At 38.9% G+C, this 27,975-nt stretch overlaps 1 protein-coding gene and 1 long non-coding RNA gene across 5 annotated transcripts; one reads left to right on the forward strand and one right to left on the reverse strand.

Moving 5' to 3' along the window:
* Nucleotides 1–1,857: 1,857 nt before the first annotated feature.
* Nucleotides 1,858–23,229, reverse strand: LOC144016347 (uncharacterized). Its single transcript, XR_013282893.1, has 3 exons — nt 23,073–23,229; nt 8,910–9,045; nt 1,858–4,272 (listed from the first exon to the last, which is right to left on the reverse strand). It is a non-coding gene; the product is annotated as an uncharacterized LOC144016347 (long non-coding RNA).
* On the forward strand, nt 22,963–27,713 carry irak4 (interleukin-1 receptor-associated kinase 4). 4 transcript variants are annotated; one of them, XM_077517349.1, is made up of 12 exons: nt 22,966–23,075; nt 23,145–23,255; nt 23,481–23,626; nt 24,192–24,368; nt 24,733–24,899; nt 25,001–25,065; nt 25,142–25,256; nt 25,349–25,458; nt 26,313–26,499; nt 26,771–26,833; nt 26,904–27,068; nt 27,512–27,713. In XM_077517349.1, the coding sequence occupies exons 3-12, from the start codon at nt 23,545–23,547 to the stop codon at nt 27,566–27,568; spliced, it is 1,188 nt and encodes a 395-aa protein (XP_077373475.1). In that variant the 5' UTR covers nt 22,966–23,075; nt 23,145–23,255; nt 23,481–23,544; the 3' UTR covers nt 27,569–27,713. The 4 variants fall into 4 exon arrangements, 3 of the variants coding, with proteins under 3 accessions (XP_077373473.1, XP_077373474.1, XP_077373475.1); XM_077517347.1 differs by having other exon boundaries at nt 22,963–23,255; XM_077517348.1 differs by having other exon boundaries at nt 22,963–23,255; nt 24,739–24,899.
* Nucleotides 27,714–27,975: the final 262 nt, after the last annotated feature.

Below are 27,975 nucleotides of genomic sequence, written 5' to 3' on the forward strand. Positions count from 1 at the left end.
GAATTTTATTTGCGCATTTATGGCTGACGCAGATTCGCGGGAGTTTTGAAATAAATTATGACGATTGACGGCGCCGCAGGAGAACTTCGAAACAGTGTAACCAGTCGACAGTGGCATATTGTTAAGAAATATGTTAGTAGACAATGAGGATGTTGAAAATTTTGACGACATTGTAAGGGAATGGACGACAAATAATTACCACTCGCTCCAGTGTTGAAGGTAAATATACCCGTAGATGTGACAGTTGTTTGTTGGTTTATTATAATGAACTTAGTGTTGTGTGAACGCCACAGGCGTATGCTCTCAAAAATACTTTTGGAATTATGTTTCTATCTGCTTCAGGGGCTGACATATCAATTATTTAGTCGGCGTTGTCAATAGTTTTGAATTTCCAGGGAAACTTCAGGTTTTCGGGTGTGATTCTAAAGTTACCCAAAGGTTTTAGAGGAATGTTTTGCCAGGCGCTTTAGGTCTTAATGGGTTTTAAACAGAGCTTGCATCAGAAATCAATTTCCCAGAATTAGCTTTGACCGCAGCGACCTCAAATTTCCCCTTGGGATTAATTAATAAAAAACTCCGTTTCGGATAAAAATAAATCATATGTGTACAAAGGCACAAATCAATGCAGCGCATACTTTGAGAGCAATCATCCCTAAAAAGTTACATGTCGAGAGCTGAGGAGAAACGCAGCAGACTGTGACCCAATCCAATGTAGCCTGGTCGCTTCGCTTTGATTTATTTTTTTTTTAATAATGTGTCTACAAGGAAGCATCAATTTCAGAACAACATGGTACCGAGAGCAGAACCCTGCGGGATGCCACATCATGGAGGCTCCGTGTCTGACATGAACTGACCCATGGAAACCAAACGTCCTTGGCAGCACGTATGACGAGCAGAGCCACTGCAAGTGCAGAACGCAACAGTCATCAGAATGAATATAAAAAATGATACCAAAACTGTAACAGTACAGTGAAATGAAGAGAAATTTGAGATTTGACCACAATTCTTTCAGGAAAAACAACCATCTTACGTCACAATACTTTCAACAGTGAGACTTGTATAGCACATCACCCTTCAAAATTACGTTGATTTCTCCTATTTTCTTCATGTTGCAACAGATTGCGTTTGACCTTAGAGGAGTCACACTACTACACTGTTTGCTCAGGATTCATTAGCTAATGCCTGCTGATAGCTACTTACAAGCCACTTTCAAGCCTTTAACACCACATGTGTACCGTCTGTCACAAAAAACTTTTAACACCATGATCCTGAGTGTACTATACACTAACTCCCTCGTGTAATTTGTGGGCTCTGAGCTAATGTTTTTTTTTTTTTTTTTTTTTCTCCATACCATATGTTCTCTATTTATATTTGCTTGGCTAATCGGGGCTCGGAGTGAGGGCATGTGTTTGGGTTAAGGGACAGGTTTGAAAGAGAGAAGATGATGCGATGGCTGTATCGATGACACCGACAACAGATCAGTTACTGTGTAAGAGGAAAGTCATAAACCCTATTAAAAAAACAAAAAACAAAAAAAACATCACTGTCATGAGTGGATTTGAAGTTATGCATGAGCTTCACGCTGGGAATATTCCTTACTACGCTCATAAGTCATGTGATCGCCTGCCATGATTCGCTTTCACTGGGGAATTGTTTTGCTCCTCTCCAGCTGTCTAAGGGGAATCTTGCATCTGTTAACCCGGATGATTGACATTACTGTACAACTTTTTCCCACAATGGTTTCTTACTGAGATCATCATGATGGATATGCATCTCAAGTGCATCACCCCCCCCCAAAAAAATAAATCAGGAAAATTGAAAGAATGAAAAACATTTTAATTAGAGGTGTCAGGCGATTACAATTTTTAATCAGAATTAATTGCATGACTTCAATAGTTAACTCACAGTTCATCACAATTTTTATATCTGTTCTAAATGTACAATAAAATGTGTTTTTCCTAAGTTTTCATGGGAAAAAAATCTTAAACTAATAGAAATATGGCTGCAACTTTTAGTCATAGAGAAAGTAATTTCATACTAATTTATAAAACTGAGTTAAAATTAAAAAGATGTAATGTAAAAAAACAAAAAACAAAAAAAAACAAAAAACAAAAAACGAGTGATATTGATTTGTGTTGAGGTCCTTTTTCTGCCACTAGATGGAATAATTGCATTTTTAAGACAGTGACAGCCTTTTCTTTTCATATTAAGATACATCTCATCTTTAACATGAAGTAACATGTAAAATTCTTCACATTTTTAAAATGGTCAAATACAACTTGACCCCAGTATCCAAAAATATATGCATCATTATTCAATTTATTACTGCTAAATTTTGATGTGTACGCGTGTGCTGCGTTGCGACATGAAATCCCCCCAGTACAGGTTTTCCAAGTAAGGGGCGGTCCTTAATCGCAGGTTCAAAAAAAAATTAAAAAAAATTAAAAATGTGTCGTTAAAGGAACTTTAAATTAACTCAAAAGTAATGCACTGATTTTGACACTCCTAATTTTAATGCTATTGTTATTATAATGCTAATTGAGCACTATGTAGTTTTCTGTCTCTGGCTTGTTTTTACCAATTATCTTGAAACATGTATTTGCAAACAAATCTTTGAACTCACTGTATAGGTCCAAAACAAAAAGAAAAAAAAAAATACATCACATTAACAGCTTTGATGCCACTAATGAGGTGATGTGATGACGTTGACAATGATTCAAACGTTTGCATCTTGTTCATCATTGTAGAACTAGTCACTGGTATTCCACACTCCAAAAGTTTGAGAATTGTCGAAGTTTAAAAAGAGAATTGGTAACATACGAGTTCATAGAAAGTTAATATATTAGTTTAATAAAAAGTGAATATATTAAGTTTTATTTCTGGTGCGGACTCCTTCAGTCGTGTTTAAGTGGCCTAATAAGCCGTGCGGTGGACAGCTGCCTTGTGTTTCGGGATATTAACAGCTGTGAACTTTTAAACTGGCAGCTCTTCATGAGATTCATTGGCAGCGGCCCACTGACTTGTTATTTTCATCACTTCCTCCTAGCTCGCAGACTTTATTACCATTTGCAATTTTCATGATGTCACACAAATGACATTCATTCATGTAAAAAGAAAGCCACCAAATTAGTTGCAGGAATGTTGTGACAGTAATAATTAATACTTCTCAAATGACCACAAAGAGGGAAACTGGTGTACTATTTATGGCCAGCAACTAAAATAATAATGAGGTCGTCATGAAGAAGATGTGCAGACAACAGTTTAAAAATGTGTAGAAATTAGGCTTGTTGGTCGATTAAATTTTTTAATTGTAATTAATCGCATGACTTCAATAATCAACTCGTGATTAATTGCAAATTAATCACACATTTTATATAGCTATTCTAAATGTATAATAAAATAAAACGCACAACAAAATATTTTTCATACTCTTGTTAACATAAAAGTGGGAAAATATGTTAACCCAATAAAAAAATATGGTGGTATCTTTTAGTTCATTGATACAGTAACTTCATAATAATTCATAAACTTATTTTAAGTTAGTCCAAAAATATGTATTGTACTGTAAAAAAAAATAAAATTGTAAAACGTTGATTTGTGTTGGTAATTTTTCTGCCAGTAGATGGCATAAGCGTTTAATGTTGGACATTGATGACAGTGCAAGGGGCGGGGCATTAAAAAAAAAATTGTGGCATTAAAGGAACATTAAATTAAATTGATATTAACACACTAATTTTGACAGCCCTAGCAGAAATATATTTTTTCTGAATTTTTTTTTATTTTTACACCTCCTATGAACATTATTGGAGGTCTTTAGCACACCCGTTCAACTCATTACCCTTTTATACTTTTCACCTCATTTTCATTCCTCAGAACGGGACAAGAGCCTCATGGCACACATTGAGAACGTATATATACACATATATATATATATATATAGAGAGAGAGATTTTATTCTGTCTCGGTCAAGACTAAACATTTATTTTACAGTCCGATCAGTTGCCCGTTGTTTACTTTTACCCTTCATCATGGCAGCAGCACACTTGCCGGCTCTAAAAATAATCCCTGAGCCAGATAAAAGTTTCTAGTTCTTGATACAAAGTGAAATCTTGGAGTGGATTTGGCACTTAGGGATGACACAAAAGGACACTCTGTTCAGTCTCCAGTGAAGAGGACACTGTCACAAGCGGGCCTTCCGCATGTTCAACGTGTCCCCGGATGAAGAGCGCAGTGAAAGATGGCCGCTCTGAAAGGAGACGCTGATAACCTGGCCTAGGTGATAGCGAGATGTCTAAAATTAGTGTTGTCAGAATGCTTTGTGATAAGATGTCACAAACACTGTCACTTTGTTCAAGTCCCACCGAACGCAGTGGTTCACTTTAAGGACCTATAGGACGGATTTACTAAGAGCCAACAGAGCGGCCGCTAAATTACGTGTAACAGATACCGTTGGTACACAGATACTGTTGGCCACAGGTGTAAAAGTAGTAGAGGCGGCCATTTCTAAAGGTCCTCTGTTATCAAAATCAAATTTCTAGATGATGTCATTTTTATTTTTTTTCTATGGAAGACCATTCCCGCCGTTTTTTTCCACTGTCAAAGGCCAGTTTTCGCCAGTGGGGGATCAAATCACAGTGATTTTTTTTTATTTTTTTTAACAAATTTCCCGGAAGGGGGGGGGGAATCCCCCACCCCCAATATCAGAGGCTGGTTTCCGCCAGTGGGGGATTTTTTATTTATTTATTTTTTTACATAATCCACCAGTGATTTTTAAAACAAATTTTTAGATGACGTCACAACATTTTTTGTTTCTATGGAAGCCCATTCCCGCCAGGGAAAAAAAAATATTTTTATTTTTTTTTTCCCCTGTCAGAGGCCAGTTTCCGCCAGTGGGGGATTTTTTTTTCCATCTTAATCCACCAGTGATTTTAAACAAATAAATACATAAATAAAAAATAAAAATTCCCGCCAGGGGAAAAAAAAAAAGAAAAAAAAAAGAGCTGTTTTTGAGCTTCTCAACATGGGAGAAAACTCCTGAAACTTTGCACAAGCATCAGATCTGGCAAAAAAAAAAAAATATTATTGTTATTTACAGGGTTATTGGGCTATGTGGTTATGAGGGCCCTTTATACGTTTACTTTTTATTTGTTTTTGTCATTTTATTACTTTGCAGATAAATTCTGTGTTGTGTTCTACGTCCTATAGTGCATTTTTGTATCGTATTGCTGTGTTGGAAAACTGTGATATGATTGTTGCGCTATTAGGAGATGCCACAAGTCCAATATGTGTCTTTTGGTATTGCACACTATATGGCGAAGCCTCCATGGCGGGAAGGCTTCTGTTTGGAAGCGTCGAATGGGTGCAGCCATTGTTCCCCATTGCAGCTTCAGTCTGGAGTTGTGTAAACAGCTTTAAATGGCAGGGAAGCCGCGGAACATCTGAGAATAGCTCTGATCAAAGGCGCCTTCACATGAAACCGGCGTGACGTTGCGATGCATGCGTGTGAGTATGTATGCGTATGTATGTGCGTGTGTGAGTGTCGTACAAGGAGATGACAGACATAGATGTGTCTGGTGTGGTTGCTTCAGTGCTCCCCAACCCTCGCCTAACCTTCCCCTCCGTTTTTTTTTTCTTTTCTTTTTGCATTTTTACCGCCTGTGTTTGCACAACAGCAGTCAATGAGAGCCCACCTGCCCCCCGGCCTCACGCAGCATCATGTGACCTCCTCCCGCTCTCCTCGAACGGATGCTCACACGCGGAAAACTTCATTACAAGTAACAACACGTGGTTCTTTTCACAAATTTGACGGGATGAAGTGTTAGGAAAAAACATTTAAAGAAAAAAAGAAAAAAGAATATTAATTGTGGAAAATAGTTTAGTCCTCTTTTCAATTATTCAAAATGCAAGGTTTTTGTAAAATTAAAAACAAAAAAAACTTATAAGATGAACATACAATTATAAACCAAATCCTAAAATAATTTTGTAATTTTAAAACAAATTTCTATAGTTTATAAAAACTAAAAAGTGGAATTAATAATTGTAAAATAATATATACTCTTGCATAATAAAATGAGAAAAATAATCATAGATGTTTAATTTAAAGTAAAAATAAATCAATTAAAACTAAGACCATTATAAATAAAAAATACAATTACAAAAGAATTATTGAAACAAAATAAAAATTGCTTTAGACTAAAAAAATAAACAAAATAAAATAATAATTACATATACAAATAAAAAATCAGCATAATGGCAAGACAGAATACTATGCATTTATTATATATATTAAAAATAAACCTATTCCATCGCCCACTCGAAATGAAGTGAAAATGATCTTAATTAAATAATAATAATGATTAAAAAACAAACAGATTATAAGATAAAAAAAAAAATCATTAAAATTATACAAATAATCAATGGGGTTTAGATTAATTTAATTTTGAAGAAAAAAAACAAAACAAAACACCTGTAAACTCAGATTAGTACCTGGAATTACCACACCACTCCAGATCACCTTAACACCTGCGTGGAGAGTTGGACCACCTTGGACATCAGCTAAATTTAACGCTATGTGCAGTGTTTTGCTTTAAACCAAAATAGATTTCATGAACATGTTAGGGAAGCCGGGATGCGACTAAAACTCAATTGTTGCTTTTATATAACGGTGTCCTGGACACTTTTTTGGACCTTCAAAAAGTTTTAAAATGATCTGCGATTTCTTTTATCAGTCATATTAACCCACTCAGCTCGCTTTTTACCAAGCATCACTCATTGTTTGAGATGTTAGTTAGCATGCCCACAATTACACATTCCATTTGTAGGGGGACCCCCAGAGCAACAAAGTGACAGTGAATGCGCACATTCAACAACAACAACAAAAAAAGAGCTTTGACGCCATTTTTTTTGTTTTTTTGTTTTTAAGCTAGGGAGCAACAAGCTGGAAGAGTTGAAAGCTGAAGAAATCCTTTTTGACAAAAAGAGACCGGGTGACTGGGAGCAAAGTAAATGTCCTTCCAGGAAGTCTGAACTCTTTTCGCGCATTACTGCTGAAGGTGACACCGCATGAGAGCTCTTTTAGCTTCCATCAAGTCCAATCCCGAGGTGGAGGGACCACCCATTCACTTGCTCATTCATTCACTTGTGCTTATTCACAAGACTGCCTGGCTCACTGCTCCCGGTCAGGTTGACGGGGAGGGGATGGACCCCTTTTACAGGCCACGAACCGGACGAGGCCGCTTCAAGGAGGTCTCCCGCTGCGGGAAGCTTTGATTTGCCGCTCGGCTTTCGCGGAACAATCGCGGCCTGACACCCAAAAGAGGTGCCGGGCTTGGTGAGAGGTAGGCGGTAGGGTGGGCTCATGTCCTGCGTGTTGGCGACGTTGACATTGACAGTGATAGGGGCCAACGTGTTGAGCCAAGCAGTTGTGCGGAAGGCGAGTGGACTGCGTGTACGTTGACGGAGGTGGCAGACGTGCTCACGTGACAAATGAATGGAAAATGTCATTATTCCATTGCACCTTAGCCACTGGGGGGCAGTATCGCACAGTCATACAGACATCGATATGTTGGAAAAATCCACAACATCCTAGCATAACAACTTATTTTACCAATTTTACGCTATTTCCATTCAGTTTTATTCTCGCAATTCTTGAATTGTATAAAAATACAGTGGAATATGTGGGAAGTTGTAATAAATGTTGTCTTTTGTTTTGTTTTGTTTTACACTTAATCAATAAGTGTCACAAGTACTAAAATACCGTGACTGCAGTACAAACATGGAATCGATGACGTCAATAAGTAGCAGCAGCTAGCTAGTTAGCAGCTAGCACTAGAGGTAGGCCCATTTCCATGATGTTAATATTAAGACGTAAATAAATAAATAAATAAATAAATAAATAAATAAATAAACAAACTACTTTGTCTAATCTTTAACAACTTTGTCACAAACAGTGCCAAAAACGTTTAATAACGATCAGTAAAATCACGACGTATATTGCCATAAACGTAAAATAACGTCAACAAATTTTTTAATCTTTTCTTAGTGCAACGTCGAATTGCAGCGCTGCCTGGTCAATGGGTTGTGGAATTTAAAACACTCTAAACTATGGCCAGCAGATGGAAGCACTGTATCTCTTTTTGTCAATGATCAAAGCCTCTGTCATATCAAAATTTTTCTTTGATAACGTGTGGCAGTAAAAGTGTTAAAGGATTGTAACAATCCCCACATAGATGCTATTTGTCAGCCTCTCTGTGACGTTTTGTGTTTGCATTAAGCTATATTACGCAAGCAGATATTCAATGTAGGTTGCTTCAAATAAGCAATGTGTAATTAACTTTCTGTTATGTTTGAAAGCAAGCTTCTAATAGTTGCAAACTGACTTGAGTCAAGCATATAATTGGCCAAGCAAAAGCTTGCTTTGTGAAAATCTCAAAAGTTGGTCAAGATAGAACGGAATATGACCAGTTTTCATCGATCCACTGTATTATCACATATTTGTGTACGTACGTCTTTTCGTTGGCTATGAATCAAAGGGAGAAGAGGACTTCCACTGACTGTCATATTATTGCTAAGGACTGCCTTGATGGGGCCCACATACCCCCCCCCATACCTGAGCTCGCTCACCCTTCAGCGTCTGCTTCACATTAAGTTCTGACAACACGGCTCACGTTCTGGGAATCGGCACTTTTTTTTTTTTTTTCTTCTTTTCCTGTGGCCACACTACTTATTCATTATTCATTCATTCAAACGGGATGACCTAATCGCTTGGCAACTCATCAGTTAAAGCAGAGCTCATAAATAGACCCCCGCCTTGTCATCGTCTTCTTGACGGCTTTATTGTATTTTAGCGAGTGTCCCGACAACTGCGTTTGCTTATGACAGATTAGAGCTTCGTGTGGTTCATTCAATACCTGGCGGGGCGCCAATCGTCCCTCGAGCTTTGCGAGTGCCGTTCACTTGACCGTCTTTGTGCACCTGGATGAACTTGTGAAGCAGCACGATGCCACCGGGCTCGGGTCACAACGGGAGGATTGACCAATCAGCATCCTTTAAAGGGAGAAAATTGCAATGGAATGATTCAAACTGTAAAATTATAATAATTACTATTAACTCATTCAAACCCAAAAACATGTAAATACGGGTTGTTTTTATATACTTTGCCCTTCGCTCGCCAAAACATATTTAAATGTTTGTTTTTGTGCAAGAGCATACACAAGACTTTGATGTACCTTCTGACATGAAGAGGTGGCTAAAAGCAATGGTAGTTACTACATAAACGGCCAGTAGGTGGCGGCAGAATATAAGAGATCAGCCAGGACAATGTTGCAACAAGCTCTTTTTGAAAGTGTTTTCACCAGGAATGTGAATATTGATCACACCTAGCTAAGTTCTCATGCTAATTGCTGCAAAACGGTAACAGATGCAAAAATACTTCTTCTTTTTTTCCTGATGAAAGAAGAGACTCATCTTTATTTTGGTAAATTCCATGTTTTTATAGCAATAGAACACAATATTCTGTGGGCCTTGCAAAATCTGTCAAAATCCAGTAAATACAACCAGGAGCAAAGGGGGGGGTTGCTTCAGTGAAAATGGCTGGGAGTGAATTTTCTGAACCGCTTACTCCTCACAAGGGTCACGGGGGGTGCTGGAGCCTATCTCAGCTGGCTATGGGGAGGAGACGGGGTACACCCTGAACTGGTCGCCAGCCAATCGCAGTAGTATTTGAATATAATAAATATATTAAAATACTGCAAAAACATAATTTACGTTAAAACACAAAAAGTACTAAAATTATATATTGTTTCGTATTACATTCTCTCTATTTCCGTTTGTCAGCCCTATAGTGGAAATAGCTGATCGTGCTTGAGGACATCAGTTTTTGCACATCCGTTTTTTTTGATTGTCAGATTTTGTACAGTACCCGCACATGCGCACACGTGTTGATTACAAAATGCTGAGTTGAGCAAATTTCATCAGCAATTTTGTGTGCTGCGTCTTCAAGACATAGAACCTGAATGCCCAGCGAAAGGAGCCCCCCAGAATGCTGCTAACTCACCCCTCCCCCTTCCGCTATTCACGAGTACTGCGGTTCATATTTTTTTGTGTGGGGGTCCATTGACTTTCTCCTTTTCAGGCTCCCTATAATCCCCGCGTCTGTGTCCTCAGTGGCTGGCTACAGAGGGGCTATTATTCGGGGGCCTTATTACTGCGCCCCTCGCGGCTTATCTCCTTCCTGGTGACAGTCTTTTCAAGCCTCCCCCCTAATGACCTGGGGAAACTCACATGCTCAACTTCCCAGGGGCTGCGGGGGCCTGGCTGATGTCAGAGAGGGCGGGGAGCATGGCGAGGGGGTCCTGCGTCCCACTGCAGGTGACCGAGTAAAGGAAGATTGTTGAGAAAGTATTCTTAAAGAAGTTGTTGATTGCTTTGGACAGGGTACCGTTAAGACATTGAAATATCGGCCAGTAAAAAGCACCACATTTGATTAACGAAAGTAGTCTGCTGGCACTGTAATGATGTCCAAAGCCCCGGAGGCTTAATTAAAAGTCCACTATTCTTCTTCTTTTTCTTCTTGGCCAAGTGGATTTATTAGAGAGAAAGTCCATTTTGATTTAAATCACATTCCGAGGCCCGGCCGGGAATTCAAAACAGCGCATTCGCAGCTGGATTGTGTCCATGTAGTGGTAATAGATCGCTTTTACAGTGGAACCGCCAATGTGGAACACAATCAGTTAATCTTGGTTGAGTTCCAAATTGTTCTCCTTTCAAAACCAGGGAGGAAAAAAGTGGATTGTCGTCACCATAAAACTTTTCTTAACTGCACAGGCAATGTGAGAAGTAGCGTTTTAACATTCTTAACTGTTGTAAAAGTAAAAAGAGAAGTTTCACTTGGGTGTAATAAAACTAAAAGTAAGTAAAAGTAAGCAAAATTGTGACCTCATTTCTGAAAATAAACGACGGCGTATTAGGGCCATGTATAAATATATCTTTTTAGAGGGTAGGGGCAATATTCTGAGAAAAAACTAGAAAATTTACCACTTTTTAAAGTTGAAAATTTGCGATTTTAGAAAGTGGCAAATTTGTGAGAAAAAAAAACCAACAACATATATTTGCGACTTAATTAATAAAGTGGCAAATTTGCAAATAGATAAAGTGGTAGATTTGCAAGAAAAGAAAAAACTCAGAAACTTCCACATTTTTTTTTTTTTTTTTTTTTACACATTCATCTTTTTTTTTTTTTGCACAAGTTGTTGCTAAGTTGATGTGTCGAAACGGCTGCTCTTCATCATTCATATGCATTTACCTAAAGCATGCTAGCTTTTCATTGGTGAGTGTTAGTCAGCTGGTAGGAGATCAGGAAGTGTCGCGTATGACGAATAAAGTTTAAATAAAGAAGGAATCTGTCTCCATTCTGCCTTTTCATTTTATACAGTGTCCCATTAACCAACAAATCCTCAAATTAGAATATAGCTACGCTACGTGTATTTGTCGTAAGTTTTTTTCTCGCAAATTTGCCATTTTATAGTTTTTTTTTCTGAGAAAGAAAATATATATGTACCCCTGAAAAAACAACAATTTCATTTTCACAATGTTGACATTTTTGGGGGGGAATGAAGTTATTTTTTTGTGAAATGAGGATGATCATGACAAAGGTAAGTTTTGAAGTACATTTACACAATGTGATGCAGCAAAAAAATTCGGATTATATTGGACTAAACTCTCTCACATCAATTGCACATAATGAACGTTACCAAAACAGTTTTTTTTTTCTTCTTTTTTACAATATCACTAAGATAGGGCCCACTCTATACACGAGTGATAAGAGTTCATGCATTTTGTTGCAGATCACCTTGATTGGTCTTCCCATGTCTCGTATTAAAAACTTGTCGTATAAAATGCTGAAGCAAGACTCATGACTACAACGTTTAATAATGCTGTATTGTGATAGTAAAAGAATAACTAAAAACAACATGAATAAAACCCGGAGATAAAGCAGATGTGCTATCCCGGGGACATCGTACAGCATTGGCAAAGTTCCCACCCCACCCCAACAACCTCCCCCAGGGCTTAATTTTACTCGTCCGTGCAAATTGCCTCACTAAACTCATTACCTTCTTAATCCTTACGTGTTTTATGATTCCGAGACGCAGACACCAAAGGCCTCGGGAGCCGACGGGCCTGCATGCCATGTGAGGAGGAAGCAGGACGGACGGACGGACGGACACCTGTGTCACGTTTCCCGGGGGCGTCTGCGATGGACAACGGTGCCGTGTTTGCAATAATAATCCAAATTCTTGTCCACCCATGAGGCTCGTAATGGACACATTTTTAAAAGTAAAAAAGAAGTGGCCAGGATTAAAAAGGGTGACGGTGATAATTAGAAGTACACTACTGTAGAACAGTCAGTTCATCTCTCCATTCAAGCTTCTTTCAAGATCAAGAGATTTAAGGCTGAGAGCAACTGGAAGCCTTTGCGCCACTCATTTGAATGCCTCATCATGCACACTCGATTTACTCGCCATTGTAAGGGACTGTTCAAATAAAATCCACAACAGTGGAACAAAAATTCCACGTGAACAAGCGACTTTACGGGCAACACAAATTTCAGACAGCGTTGCCATTGCTGCTTTTAGCCAATCATTCTTTTAAATTACTCCAAAACACTCATCCCCTGCGACCCCCTTCCCCTCCATCCCTGCCTACTGTGTTTGCATCAACAAGGTTACTGAGGGGATGGAAGAATGCGGAGTGAAGTGGACGTGACACCCTAAACGTAACACAAAGATGTGTTTGCTGAGAGAGCAGCCGGCAAACTGAAAGCTCATCAAGAGCGGCTTGGAGCGACCAAAACCCCCGCAAGTTCAACAAAGCATCTGGGCGCTGCCAAACACAACCGCGCCCACACACCCCAACGCACACACATTAGAGATATGTGTTTTTGGAAGCCATCAGTTTAGTGGACATCCATTTTAACAGCAAGTTGTTGTAGTCGGTGTAGCATCATTAATCACATTTTAAAACAAAATGTGGGATTATCTTCTGAATTTTCAGCATGAAACATTTATACAGTGACAAATCTACTCAATGGATACTTCATTAGGTTCAACTGTCAAAGGCAATCACCTTGCATTGACAGTAAAAGAAGTATTAAGTTTGATATCTGGTCATCAGAGATGAGAATAAAGAGGAAACATAATGAGTCAGCATTGACAAATGACTATGAACACAGAACTAATATGTAACTGAAACAATAGTGGACTTAAAAATGATCCTTGTGGAACTCCCCAGTCAATACGACAATTTCAATAGCTTCATATGTTCTTGTATATATTCCAGGTTAGACACTGATTGTTTTCTAATTCACTCGCATTGGCGCACTTCAATGTGACGCCACACTGGAAGGGTCTATAAGTAGCAGCAGCTAGCTAGCTAGCAGCTAACGCTAGTGGCTAACGCTAGCGGTCGACCCATTTTTATTATGTTAATATTTAGAGGTGAACATTTTTTTTAACTACTCCATCTAATCTTTAAAAACTTTGTCCCATACAGTATATATTTCTTAACATTCTTGTACAACACTATCAAAACAATTCAACGTCATGGCGACGCTGCTTTCAAAGTTCGGTCCACTTGCTTCGCGCAACTTCTTGTGTACAGTACATTCTACATATGTACTCTAATCACAAAAGGAAGTTACACACACGGTCTCACCAGGTCTTAATCATAACCAAGTCAGCAGTGATTCCAGACACCACACACGCACAATTTGCAGGTCTAACTCTCGCGGTTAAGCATCCTGACAAGTCGGCAGATTCAAAAAGGCTGCGCGTTGCGCTTTTCCTGCACTGCAACCTCTGGCATCAAAGGCGAAGGAGGAGAGGGATGCCAGATAATAACGGAACGTGTTTTGACATCCAGCTTTAAGTCATTATTGGATTTAGATAAGCGGGGAATTCCATCCGATGCGAGAAAAAACAAACAAAGAAAGGAGATTGCAAATGATTCCGGCAACAGCGCGAGTGCCGTATAGCCTCGGGCCGCTCAGATTACATCACGGGCGCAATCACACGTGGAACAATGGAAACATGCGTGTTGGTGCAGTGCTGTTGCCTTGCAGCCTCCCTGTAGGGTCAAGATTAGGGCACCAAAGCCAGAGAAGTTTACTCAACTGTATCCTACATACTGCATGCGAAATTATTTCGTCTTGATTATTTTGTGCTGTGTCGACCAAATGCGACTGGCGATTCCAGTTGTTGTTTTCCACACTAAACAGACTGTGACTGAACTTGTTCGACATCCTGCGTCGGCTGTTGTGTTCTCTAATTTGAAAAGGTAACGTGTGATCATGCTTGCTTGTTTTCCCAGAAAAGAGGTCGATTGGAATTCTAGAGTGGAAAGAAAAAATCTGGTTCCAGCATGTACGCGTGCGTCGAAGCGTGTTAAAAAAAAAAAAAAAAAAAAAAAAAAAAAAGTGGTTAATAGTAGCGCTTCTTCATATGTGCATTCCTATTTATTCAATTCCAAGTAAAAACATAAAGAACACATTTACATTTCTGTACCATGAGAAAAAAAAAAGTGAAGATTAATTAATATATTCTGGCAGCTGTGAACTACTTAGCTGTATTCCAAATCACAGGAAAAATGTAGCTACTTTTTACACTGTAGTTGTTCAATCGTCGCTTAAAATTGTATCTCTACAGTATAAATAAAGTTTTATTAACTCTTTTACTGGGTTATCCAAAAAGAGTGCCAGCCAATTTCGAGCATTTTCAATCATCTTTCAATTAATAATGGAAAAAATAAGGAGACAAAAAGCTTTTTGTGAAATGATACATTTTCTGCACAACAGTGACTTTGACACTAATATTTACTATTTAGTGACGGACGCTCTGTGAATTAGATTTAATGTGAAGCTTTATGCATTCGCGATATCGTTGAAAACGTATCTCCTAAGATCCGCCATGTTTTCATGTAATTTGATTCACGGGAGACCATTGAAAAGAGAGGTGAATGAATGAGTATAAATTTATACGTATTTGCACGCACGCACACGCACGCACGCAAACGCACGCAAACGCACACACGCAAACGCACGCACGCACGCAAACGCACGCACGCAAACGCACGCACACATACACACACAAAAAAAAAAAAAAAAAAAAAAAAAAAAAAGAAAAAGAAAAGAGCAATGATGACAAGACGTTGAATCGGTAAGACTACCGAATGAACAATTCTGAGCTCTTCAAAAAAAAAAAAAAAAAAAAAAAAAAAAAAAAAAAAAAAAAAAAAAAAAGAAAAGAGATACAATGCTGCCATCTGCTGGCCATAGTTAGTGGGTGTTTTTTTGTGTGTTTTTTTTGTTTTTTCAACTTATTCATGAAACCAGAGCTGCACAAGACGTTGCGGTGCCCATTGGGAAAAAACAAAAACAAAAACACAGTTGACGTCAATTTACGTTATTGGCAGAACTCGTTGTGATTTCCATTAACGTTAATTACCGTTCTTGGCAGGAAAAGAGTTAATGGTGACAGTTTGACACTGAAGTCAACTCCTATTTGCCAGTATTTCTAAAGGGGAAAACATTAGACCAGCAGCCAGGAGCCAGTTGTTTTCTACAGGTTCTACTGTACTTGAATTCTTTTTTTTTTTTTTTTTTTTTTTTTACATGTTAAACTGGTAAAGTGACTGCGGCACCATTACATTTGAACAGGAAATATGTAAATTCAGCTATTTTAATGATGACATCATTGACATAAATTGGATCGAAAAAAAAAATCAAAATGAAGCACGGACAAGAGAAAGAAAATGGAACATGGAACATTATTTAATGTAATCAGTTTTTGTTTTGTTTTTTGTTTTCTTCACATGCATGGGACAGGACAGGGAGGCTCTGCCTCTCCTGCCTACCATGAGGTACGCGGAGTACAGAGAAAACCAGATCAGCATCTTACCTTTCACCCAGTGTTGACCATCCCAGCAGGCACTGAACATAATAATGCCCCTAAAGAGGCAACAACAATCACTGCTAGCTACCATTACATGCTAATGCTTGCATTCTAGATAGCCCCAAAATACACACAAGCTGTTTCTTTCCATCACACTTAAAATATATGAGCCATAAAAAGCCTGGAAAAAAATATCTCTCTGTCTTCATCAGTTAACTCTGGCATCTGTCCGAAACACCCCAATTTGTCAACTTTAGCCCCCCGAGGAGGACCCGTGAGGCGGTTGTGTGTGTTTACAGAAGAGAGTTTTTAGCTTTCCAAGCGCCAGTGAGCATTACCCAGGATTAGTGTTGGACAATGGGCCGCCATCACTTTTTTACCAAAATGGAGTGCATGGAGCTCGCTCTAAGTATCCCCACTGTGATAAGAAGTTAGGATGCATGGCAGTACTACATTAGCTAGCTTAAACTTGACTCCCACCCTGATATGGTCTAATCAGACGATCAAATCTAATAGCGGTGCAGATCTAGATTAAGGTGCAAAATTATGACTTTTCGACATTGCAGTCTACTGGTATTGCAGAAACATGGATTAAAGACTCACCAAATTTAAAAGATGAAGCTGCAGCGAAAAAAAAGCTTGATGTGTGCGGTATTAGTCTAAACATGACATTTTAATTAATACTACATTAGTGTAATATGAGTTATGAAGCAAAACCTAGCCGTTTTTTATCCATCTCAGGGGGCGGCCATTTGCCACTTGCTGCCGACTGAAGATGACATCACAGTTGCTCAGGCGACGACCAATCACAGCTCACCTGTTGTCTGAAACTGAGCTGTGATTGGCTGTTACCTGAGAGCTGAGCAACTGTGATGTCATCTTCAGTCGACAGCATGTGGCAAAATGGCCGCCTTCTGAAACTGATAAAAGCTGCTGGATTTTGCTACTTAACTCATATTCCACAAACAGAATGTTAACTAGAATACCATATTTGGACTAGTGGGGCTACATACAACATATTACTGTCAATAATTTGTTGGTGCATGTTGACTTCCCTTTTAACTTCAGTGGAAAAAAAAAAAAAAAAAAAAAAAGACCAGAATCCACAACATTTTGGCTCTTGGGCCCTTGAAAAAATGATTCGGCTGATTTTGCAGAACGCTGCTAACAAAAGGAAAAATAAATCATCTTGAAGCAATAATGAGCAGTTAGTCAACTTTATGGCTACTACGGTAAATACAAATTACTACCAGCTCCTTTGGAATTTTGTTCAAATGATTTTACATGTTGTGTTCTGTGCAACGTAGGTTGTGTGTTCCCCAACACAACTCATCAATACTCGTGCAGCTTTTGATCTACTCTGTAATTAAACAGTGTAGCAATAACCTCCATTTCCCAAAAAATGATGATTTAAGTTGAAAGGACACATACGAATACACACTTGCTAGCAATGTGAGGCAGCTACATATTCAAAGATGCCGTAACCCCATGCACGTGTGTAATTACCTCGGGAGGGAGCCATTGTTTTGATCGCCCTTTGTCAATGTGTGACTGAGCAGGATGACGCAAGAACTACAAAACCGCCAAGAATCATTGAGAAGTGGCAAGAACACATTATATTATGGGACAAATCTGGATACAAATGCAGATAGAAAAATTTTGTTCAAATTGACTGATGCCTTTACTCTGATGTAATTCATTTTACTGTATTAACTGTATTAACCTTTCTTCCTGTATAAATAACTTTGTCTTGTTATTATTATTCCCCTGACTTACCTGCAGTGGGCTCCCAATATTGCAACACTTAACAGGTTTTGGTTTAGGATGACACCCGATTGACACAATAGGAAAAGTAATCGGATACAGTGAGCCTGCTTGGAACATTCACAATACGTCCTTTATGTGACAGGTCCCCCCCCCGCTCCCCATCCCCCACAAAGGTGAAGTATGAGTGATGCATGGAAAAAAAAATATACAAAAGGTTGAACATACCGTATGAATAACATGATGTCAGTATTAGCACATTAGTGAGGCTTCTGATAATAAGCATGATGATGTATTGCATGCATGTCATCTCTACACGGCCCCGTGCTGAAAGGCAAGGGGAAGGAATAGATCGCTATCTGTTTACAGCCTATTTGTGGTGCCTGCTTTAAAAAGTCTGAGGACTTTTTTTTTTCTTTTCCCCCTCTACACTTTAAATCACCCGAGGGTCATGAATCATAAGCTGACAAAAGGCTGCTCATTTACTCATCATTTACACTAAAGTTCCTATTTTTGTGCCCAGCGCAAGTCTCCTGCAAAGTGCTATCTAACTGTGCATGGATGAAGGGAATATTTTTTCTTTTGGTATTTTTGTAGACAGATAGTTGTGGGAGTGAACACAGCCAACTTGATTAGCGACGAATCGATGCGGATCTTCACGTTCAAATTCAGCGCAGGCGAGGCATACGGTTTAGAAGATCTCCACATGAATTAAATTACTTTATTTCTACAGTGATTCAGAGGACTCAATACATGCTGATGTCATATTTATGAATGACATACGATGACACCGCTGTCGGCGGAGCGCAGAATCTGTCTGCTTGCGTCTGGATCAAATCTACCAAACGCAGATATACCACCTACGCCACAACTTAGACCTGGTTTACCTTTGTCTAAATTTTAGACTCTAAAGTCTTGTGTACTTTCTGTCACCAAATTTCCACTTGAGTGTGTTAATAGAAAACGTCCTAAATCCAAAACGTCCAGCGAGGCGTAGCGCGATCTGCCAAATACCCAAATATGGTAAAGCCGACTTGAAGATCCTAAAAGACATCATCATGAAATTAAAATGTATATATGTGTGTGTACTGTATGTTATGCTAGCTGAAGATTCTAAAGTTTAGAGCTAACAAAAACACCTACTGAGAGTTTAGAGTCAAAACTCTCAGTCTGTGTTTTTTTTTCGTTAGCTTTTTAGCTCACCTTCGACACTAAACGGCCTAACAAATGTGGACGTATGGACATGTGCATTTGCCCCATCCGTATCGCATTATAACGACCGTTCTACCCATTCCCAGTAAATCTATCAAGTAAATAAATGACTTGGAAGCAGTTTCATTAGCAAAACCATCTGCATCCTTTCACCAAAGAAAAAGCAGCCAGCGGAACTTAATCTGCTCTTTCATTCCCCCACTCTCTATTTTCCAGTGTAACAAAGCGTGTAATGTTTCTGGTGCGTGGAACACAAACTGACAAGCGTCCAGGTAACATGGAATCATTTAAAAGCCTAATGTGCTGCTGACAACGAGGCGAGCATTCGTTTTCTTGGGCCTCCGCTCTCTCATTTAGGAAGCGGGCTGCCTTCCAGTCACAATGAAACATTGACCTCCTCGTGTTTTGGACCCGTTCGCCGACACAGCTGGGACGCAGTTAGAACGAAGATTTTGCACGGCTAACTTTTGTCTCTATTTAGCTGTGTGTTGTGCTGTATTGTTCTTACTCTTTGAGATTGATTCACACACAGATACAAGACTTGAGCTCGTATACCCCACTTAATGCAAGGCTCTTTCAAAGGAATCTGTAAAACGTGCGGTGTTTGGTAAAACATGCATCTTTAAAACGGTCGGGAAGACTGTTTAATTCACTTTGAAATGAGGCCCTGTTTCTGAGGAACAAACATTTGTTCATTAAGGTCATGAGTGGCCCGGGTGAGCTGGAACCTATCCCAGCTGACTTGGGGAAAGAGGCAGGTTTACACCCTGAACTCGTCACCAGTCAAATGCAGGTTAACATATACAGACTGAACAAAAGAGGTCCTAGGACTGACCCTTGAGGAACCCCACTTGTCATTGCCACTCAAATAATAGTAGGTTAGATTTATCTTGTGTCTTTCAGGACACCCAAGGATTCTTTAAAGATCCGTGAAGATCAAATGAGGAGGAGAAGTGTTTTGGAATATACACTCTCAAAACAGTTGGGTCAAAATTAAGCCAATTATAGATAAATAAAAAACAAAAAAAATGGACCAATCCACTTCATGGGTCAATTTGACCCGACATTCTGGATTGTTTCATACAAAATGACCAGGTTTTTTTACCTAAAATTTCTGACCACTATTTTTACACTAAAAGACCAATTTGTTGACTCTGAAGTCAGGTCAAAATGACCCAAGTTGAGGATTGGTCCATATTTGACCCATAGTTAGGTTATTTTTTACCCAAATGTATTTGGGGTGTACCCAGAGAACCCAGGCATGCACAAAAAAAGAAAGTTTGTATGTCCTGAGCCGAGATTTGAACACCAGAGTGGCTAACAACTGAGGATACATCTTAAAGGTGAGTGGCAACTTGAAGGCCAAAATCTGAGTCAGACTTTGAGCTTTCAGCCAATCAGTTTGCTGACATCATGGAGATAGTAGCAGGCCTATTTCCTCAGCTGATGCTCCAAATAGAACACACGTGTCTCTGACGTGCTTGTGACTTTGAAGGTACAGTACATGTTGTCTTTCAAAACATGCCTCAAGTCAAACAGCACCATAATCAATGTATGAAGTGTCATGAGGTGTCAGAAAACACAAGACTGCTCTATGAAGTCTGCATGGATGTTTTTGTTGTTGTTGTTTTTTGTTGTTGTTGCTGTGGTTGTTTTTAAAATGGAGTTATTAACTAATGTGCTATATGACCAAGGGAGAGAAAGATTCCCGCTCAATTTCTAGTTGTAGTGCCTCATATTCTACCAACCACAAATATTTATGAATCCTCACACATCATTACTTACTACATCAAGAAAATGTCATTGTCATTGAAATCTTATTTACCCTAGCGTAGATTAGATTCGGAGTCTCCTAAAGAGAGAGGGGCAGGGAGTTGCTGCCCTCTATGGGTCACAAGGGAAGTTACAGGACGCGTTTAATATTGGGCTTTTCATTATGCTTTTCAAATGCTTAACAACTCTTTGACTGCCAGGCATTATAAAAACAAAACAAAAAAATCCACAGTGCCAGCCGCTTTTGAGCATTTTAACTCATCTTTCAAGGCAAAAAGAATATTGTTTGCCTTTACTACATATACAATGTGGCTACTCAATGAAAGATTGCATTCCATTTATTGGAATTTTACTAATCATCATGAAACGTCTTTGGCAGTCAAAGAGTTAAAAATCATCCATAAGCTTTTTGAAATGATTAATTTTCTATACTGGCTGCTCTCAGGGTTGCGGGTGACTGGAACCACACAGCCTACTTTGGGTGAATTGGGACACTCACATTCACCTATATGGACATATTATTATTTATTACACTTAGTCTACTCTAACCTATGATGCAGGAAGGCCTGACTCTTAAGTTTCTAAGGCGGTTAAACTCGACTGTGAAGAAGACGTGCTAACGGTCTACGACGATAGCAATTTATATTAAAAAAAAAACAAAAAACAAAAAAAAAACAAATGCAAGGCCAGTCTTGCGATTCCTGGAGGACGACCAGCTTTGTTGCGCTTCTCTGTCAAACCAACAAGCTTATTTGCATTGCAACATGGAAGGCCACTAATGAGCTGGGCGAGCAACCAAACCGCTAATTAATCACAGCAATTGCAAAATGTGCTTCTGCTGCTGGATACGGTGAAGCATTTGAAGCGGGTTACACGGATAATGTTAATTGGGTCGAAATTAAGTAGGTAAAGTCTAAGATGTCTGTGAAAGAAAAATAATATCCTGTGGTGTGGGCATGGAGGGTGTGTTATAGGTGTTTTTTCTTTTTGCTCCGCTGACAATTTATTTTTTGTTTTGTTTTGTTTGTTTTTTTGGTGGGACTTGGTATAAAACATTTGAGAACGACTGCAAGACATGGGCCTTTTTTTTGTGCTCTGAATTTGATGTTTATTCTACTTATTTATACATTTATTTATTTATTTATTCACTCGCCTACTTCTTATTAATTAACTGATATAAAATGTATTTACTTGTAAAAATAAACAAAAAAAACCTTGTATACACACTTTAAAATGTGCTTTGTTCTTCTTTTGTTACCTTATTCTTTACTGCACAACCGATTTATGTTTTATATACAGTACTTTGTATACAGCAATGCCTGTTATTAAAGCGCTTTATAAATAAAGTTGCGTTGAGTTCTTAGGCCCAAATATTACAGAAACATCGAATCACTTTCATCAAGTCACATATACACGCACATTCACACACTTTTCATGACACCCAGCTGAGCGCTGAATGAGCTCATGAAGCCAGGTTGGTGCATATATGAAAGAAAAATAAGGATACAAGCACCAAAAACGCACTAATGACTATAATTATGCTCTTTTATACAAATAGCTTAATTGCAGTTTATGTAGTGATGTCTTCTTTTCATGTAGGTTAATTCTCACCATGTGCACTGTCAGGATGTATAAAAAAAAAAGAAAGAAAAAAAAAAGACTATTAAAAGTGAGAGAATTTAGTCATTTTTACTTTAAAGACTCACTAAGGCCTTTGAAATGAGCTTTTATTTTTTTGGAGTACTGTGTCATCTACTAACAAATGTTGCAATTTAATATGGGGGACACTTAAAGGAATGGTTCACAAAATTCACACGTCATTTGTTTCATGTTTATTTCACGGCTTTTCATCTTTTATGCTTTTTAGCAATCAGTTCCTTCGTGTTCGCTTCATTTACAACCTTCCATATTGCCTTGGGTGACTTCACTGATTTTCAATGGCGACCCTTGTCACCCACATTTGGCATTTTACAAATAATCAACACATTATTTGCATAAATGGATGGTTAGAATTTTCAAGTGTAGTCTCAATGGCCTCCACTAGATGTCACTGTGGCGCAGTGACTGTCAACACAGACAGAAGTCTCACGCCTGAATTTGAAAACCAAACAGCTCCGAACTCCACTAAATTGCCACAACACAATAGTTTGTGTTCATAATGTTGACCTACTCTCATGTTGGAAGTACTAAAAAAAGAGCAGAATGACCCTTTTGCATATTTGTGTCGCCTTATTTCGAGCAACAAGAGAAGCAGGGGGCGGCACCTGACCTCACTTGTTTGAGGAAGTTGCTCAATATTGGAAAAACGCACACACAAACGGAAGCTCGTGGGCCACACTTGTAAAACATGTCGTCGTAGAAAGAGGCGTAAATACTCACGAAGTTCGTGTTTTGTGGCACAATGAACGACGCGGTGACTCGTTCGACTTACATTCGTAAACTCCCCTACAGTGTACTTCGTCTGGTGGCTGACTTTTTAGACCCCGTGGACGTGTGGAAGGAAGTCATCATTTCCATCCGGAAGTCCGACGGCGAGTTTAGGTACACTCAGCTTCATGTCAGGTATGTCCATTAATCCTTTCTTATCTATCTATCTATCTATCTATCTATCTATCATCCCAGTTTTTATGTGGCAGGACAATTGAATTGATACATTTGCACATCACTTATTGTACATCTCACTGTTTTTAAAAAGTGTGTGTTGAAAGGTGTTTAAATATGTCCAAATAAGCCCATTGCAAAAAAAATAAAAAAATAAAATGTGTTGTGTTTAATGTGTGTTTGCAGGCGTTTTGAGGGCGTTGTTGCTCAGGGGAAGAGCCCCACAGTGGAGCTGCTGCGTGACTGGGGCATGTTCAACGCCACAGTGGGAGAATTGGTGGACATTCTCAAAAGTCGCAAGTTACTGGCACCTGCCAATGTGCTGTTACCTGGTATGACTTCCTCCTGTGTTCCAAGTGAAAGTAAATAGGGCCTGGTGGTAGGAATAGCAGAGAGCCTGGCCATCGTTTACTTGGAATCTGTTTTTGTCTAACGTTTGTGGTACACACTGTAAACAACGTGTACAATCTCATCAACAACTGAATGGTGGTCATCTGTGACCTTGCTAGTTTTGATTTTTGGTGTGCTGTATGTAAAAAAACAAAACAAAAAAACATTTCAGCTACATCCAGGTTGTAAACTAAATTATTTTGTGCTACTAAATAGTAGGGCTGGGTCATATGGCCAAGAAAATAAAATCTCGATTTTTTTTTTCTCCCCCCCATTCATTCTAGGACAATTACGATTTTAATCAATTTAATCTAATAAACCCAACAAACATTTAAAGGTTTTCAATTTTTCAAAAATAATTCCTGAGCAAACATTCAAACATTAATTTATTATTTTTTTTAGTTTTTGGAACTTTCTATTTAGGATTGACCATACTCATGTCTTGTTTTCAGTTGACTGACGTTACCGAAATAATAGTTTGTGATTTGTTTTATTCCCCCACGCTAGAGGAGGTGATCTCCATAGAGACACCACGTGCCACTCCTGCAGCAGAACCCAGCAGCACACAAACAACTTTGCCGACCTGGAGGATAACTGAGACAGAGAGGACAACGCTAGCGTCCATTGTTGATGAACAGCAGACTCCCATCCAGCTGAAGAATGACGAACCAAACCATGCACAAGGTTGATGATTTACTTCATTTATGTATAATGCTCACCGAGATTGGAGTTGTAGTGCACATTTTAAGCCATTTCAGGCAGGACTCAAACCTCAGTCAGCCATCTTAATACAGTTTTTACTCTAGTATATTATCTACCACAGCATTTTTAATCTGCAGTATATTGTGGTGAGAAACCCTGTCTACAAGAAATGGGCACCAGAGGGCAGTAAAACAGCACGGAGAGCAGCGTTTAGTGTCTCACAAATCTGAGTGCAGGATGTACACAGCTTTGCGCCCAAACTCATTCAGGAGATAAAGTCCATGGGGCAGAAGTAATGCCAAGATCCTCAACTCAATAACATTTTTTTTGTCTGTTTACTACTAAGTGTCAGGTTTCACCAGTTTCTCATACAACAAGCTGATGGAAATTACCGGAAACTTTGACGAGCGCCCTACATCCGACGGCGGCTGCCGGCTCGGAGAAGGAGGCTTTGGGACCGTCTTCAAAGGTTTCCTGCGGGACAAACCTGTGGCTGTGAAAAAACTCAACCCGGTGAGTAAAAACAAACAAACAAACAAAACAAAACACATTGCTTCTAAATCACAGCTGGTGCACATGCTGTCAAATGATAGTGATACATCGGATTTGTGCAGATCGACGACATCTCGCCCGATGAGCTGCAAATTCAGTTCAACCAGGAGATTCAAACGCTGACGGTGTAAGTTTGTCAGTGAGAGTCTGGCGCTAGAAAAACAGTCCAAACTCACGATATATATATATATTTTTTTTGACAGGTTGAAACATGAGAATCTGGTGGACATGGTGGGCTACTCCAGTGACGGGCAATACCCGTGTTTGGTGTATGCCTTCATGGCTAATGGATCCTTGATGGACAGACTGGCTTGCTTTGTGAGTGACATCTACTACATGAAAATGTGTGGTCTTGTTGAACTTTGATTGATTTTTCTTTTCTTTTTTTGTGCATTTTTGTTTTCTTTTAGGAAGGAAGTCCACCACTGTCCTGGCGACAAAGGTGCTTGATAGCTGACGGCACGGCGAGAGGTTTGGAGTATTTGCATAGCAACCATCATGTCCACAGAGATGTGAAAAGGTGGATGGAACGTTTTAGTCCCGATACAAATCTCAGTCGATGATTGCGATTTTTTTTATTGATTTTTTTTTTAACTCAAATTCAGAAAATACTAATCAATAAACTTGTACATGTACACTGTAAGATTTGCATGATGATGTATTTAACTGAAACATTAAAGCATTAAAATTAAATATTAAAGCTTAATGTTCCATGAATATAACATTCTTCTATGCTTAAAGTGTAAACCCTAACCCCAAGTAAGACTTTTTGTTGAATATTTCCATCAAAAATTATTGTTTAAACATCGATTCGGCCGCATATTGAATTGATGCAAGGATTGCGCGCTATAATATTGCGATATATTGCCGAATCAATTTTTTCTTAACACCCCTAATAAATAAATAAATACATATATAAATATAAATAATACTGTTTTTCATTTGTATTGTTTTATAATTGTTTTCAGAAATAGTTTAGATTTTGTTCCCAAATTTTTACTGTGATTATGACTTTACTGTTAGCATTGCCTATGTTGAAAGTACAAATTTGCTTTTTGTCGCCGTCATAAAAAGTAAAGCAAAGACCCCTGTTATATGTCTAATGGTTGCCATCATAGCGCTGGTTTGTCGGTTCATCTTTAAGATGTTGACGATGTAAGATGACGACGATTTAAGATGTTGAAGTGAACTCACTCGCTGGTTTCAGTTATTTTGCTTCCAGCTTTATCACATTTAAGATGGGTGAAATGACTCCTCTCACTCTCGTGAGCACATCAAACCAAAAATGTCAAACGGTCTTTAAATGTGAGCTCAAAATATGAGTCACCAATGCCACCAAGCATATGCAAACTAATTTCTTTGTTTTTTCTGCAGTGCAAATATCCTGTTAGATGAACATTTGGTGGCCAAAATCTCAGACTTTGGCCTGACGAGAGCCTCAGCCAAGCGTACCGCGACGACCGTGATAACAGAGAGGATCGTCGGTACCTGCGCTTACATGGCGCCTGAGGCGCTGAGAGGGGAGATCACGCCCAAATCGGATGTCTTCAGCTTTGGGGTGGTAAGCTGTCGACTCACACACACACACAGACACAGACAGACACATTAAGTGGTCCAGGAGTCCCTCAGGGTTCCGTTCTAGTGCCCCTCATGTTCTCATTATGCATCATTCAGTATGTATGCATAAATAAATAATTGATCCCCTATGATGATTATACAACTAAAACAAACTTTGACATAATTCCATCAATTAATTCAGCATTAAGAACACATTCTTTCTTTTATAAGGCTCTCCCTGAACTCGGACTTGATTCTATCTTTGGAGTCTACAGGTACTGTTAGAAATTCTATCCGGACTCTCTCCAGCAGATGAAAACCGTGAGCCGCATCTTTTGGTAATGCAAATTCTAGCTCAGTATTGACTGATTGGCTCAAATAACGAGTGACGCAGTCTGACTGTGGCAGATGGACATGAGGCACGACATTGACGACGACGATGAGCAGCTCACTCTGGAGGCCTTTGTGGACAAGCGCATGAGCGACTGGGACATGAGCCAGGTGGAGAGCGTCTACTCTTTGGCCGGCAGATGTCTCCACGAGAGGAAGAACAGGCGGCCGCTCATCACACAGGTAAGTGTTTCTCAAAACTGGGTTCCACGAGGTGCAGCTTGGGGGTCAACAAAGTGATTTGCAAATACATAGTTTAAAACAACTTAAAACTAGTAAAAATCTTTTGTTTTTGTTTAAAATTATGCTGATTTTGTAATTGTGGAGTTTAGTAACTGAAATTGTAATTGAGTTTTAATTAATTGCACAACCCTACCAATAGAGTATCTTTCATTTAAATTAATGATAATTTTCTTGAGTCTCTTTTTTTTCTTTCCCCCATTTATTTATGAAACATGTCATATTGTAGATGTTTTATATTGCCCTATGATATATGATATCAATCATTACTATTCAGCTCAAGAACATAAAACCGGGGGGGGTTAATAATGGAGAAAAAAGCTGGAAAATACCAGTACTTAAGTTATGAATCTTCCTCTACTAATTAGTGCCGTTTGTGCCAACAGGTGCTGTCTGAGCTCAATGGAGTGGTCAATAACATTTCATTGGAGTCTTACGCATAAGACTAAAGGTGAATATTATGAAGGTGTATAAAATATGTATAATACAAGCCAAAGAGAACAGACCCTGACTGACAAGCTACGTATTTGAAAATGTTTACCACGTACTGTATATCACACAAACCTTATAAACAAAGTTGCCTACTAAGTGGTAAGCCGTGATTTATATTTGAAGTCCACACACTTTTCAAACTTCTTACTCGTTTTCCCATGGGGTGAAATCCAGAAGGGAATGGACCTAATAAGAGGATCTCCATCAAAATGCACTAATTAAAAATGTTTTCAGAAGTGCTGACTTTGATCACTTTCGTCTAGTTAGGGTCTAAGCCACTTGAAAAAAAAAAATTGTTACTAATTATTCTTGCAAATAAATCATTTCGGGAGCTTTAACTATTTTTGGGGGAGGGACC

Source organism: Festucalex cinctus, chromosome 3, assembly GCF_051991245.1.
Source record: "Festucalex cinctus isolate MCC-2025b chromosome 3, RoL_Fcin_1.0, whole genome shotgun sequence".
Lineage (NCBI taxonomy): Eukaryota > Metazoa > Chordata > Actinopteri > Syngnathiformes > Syngnathidae > Festucalex > Festucalex cinctus.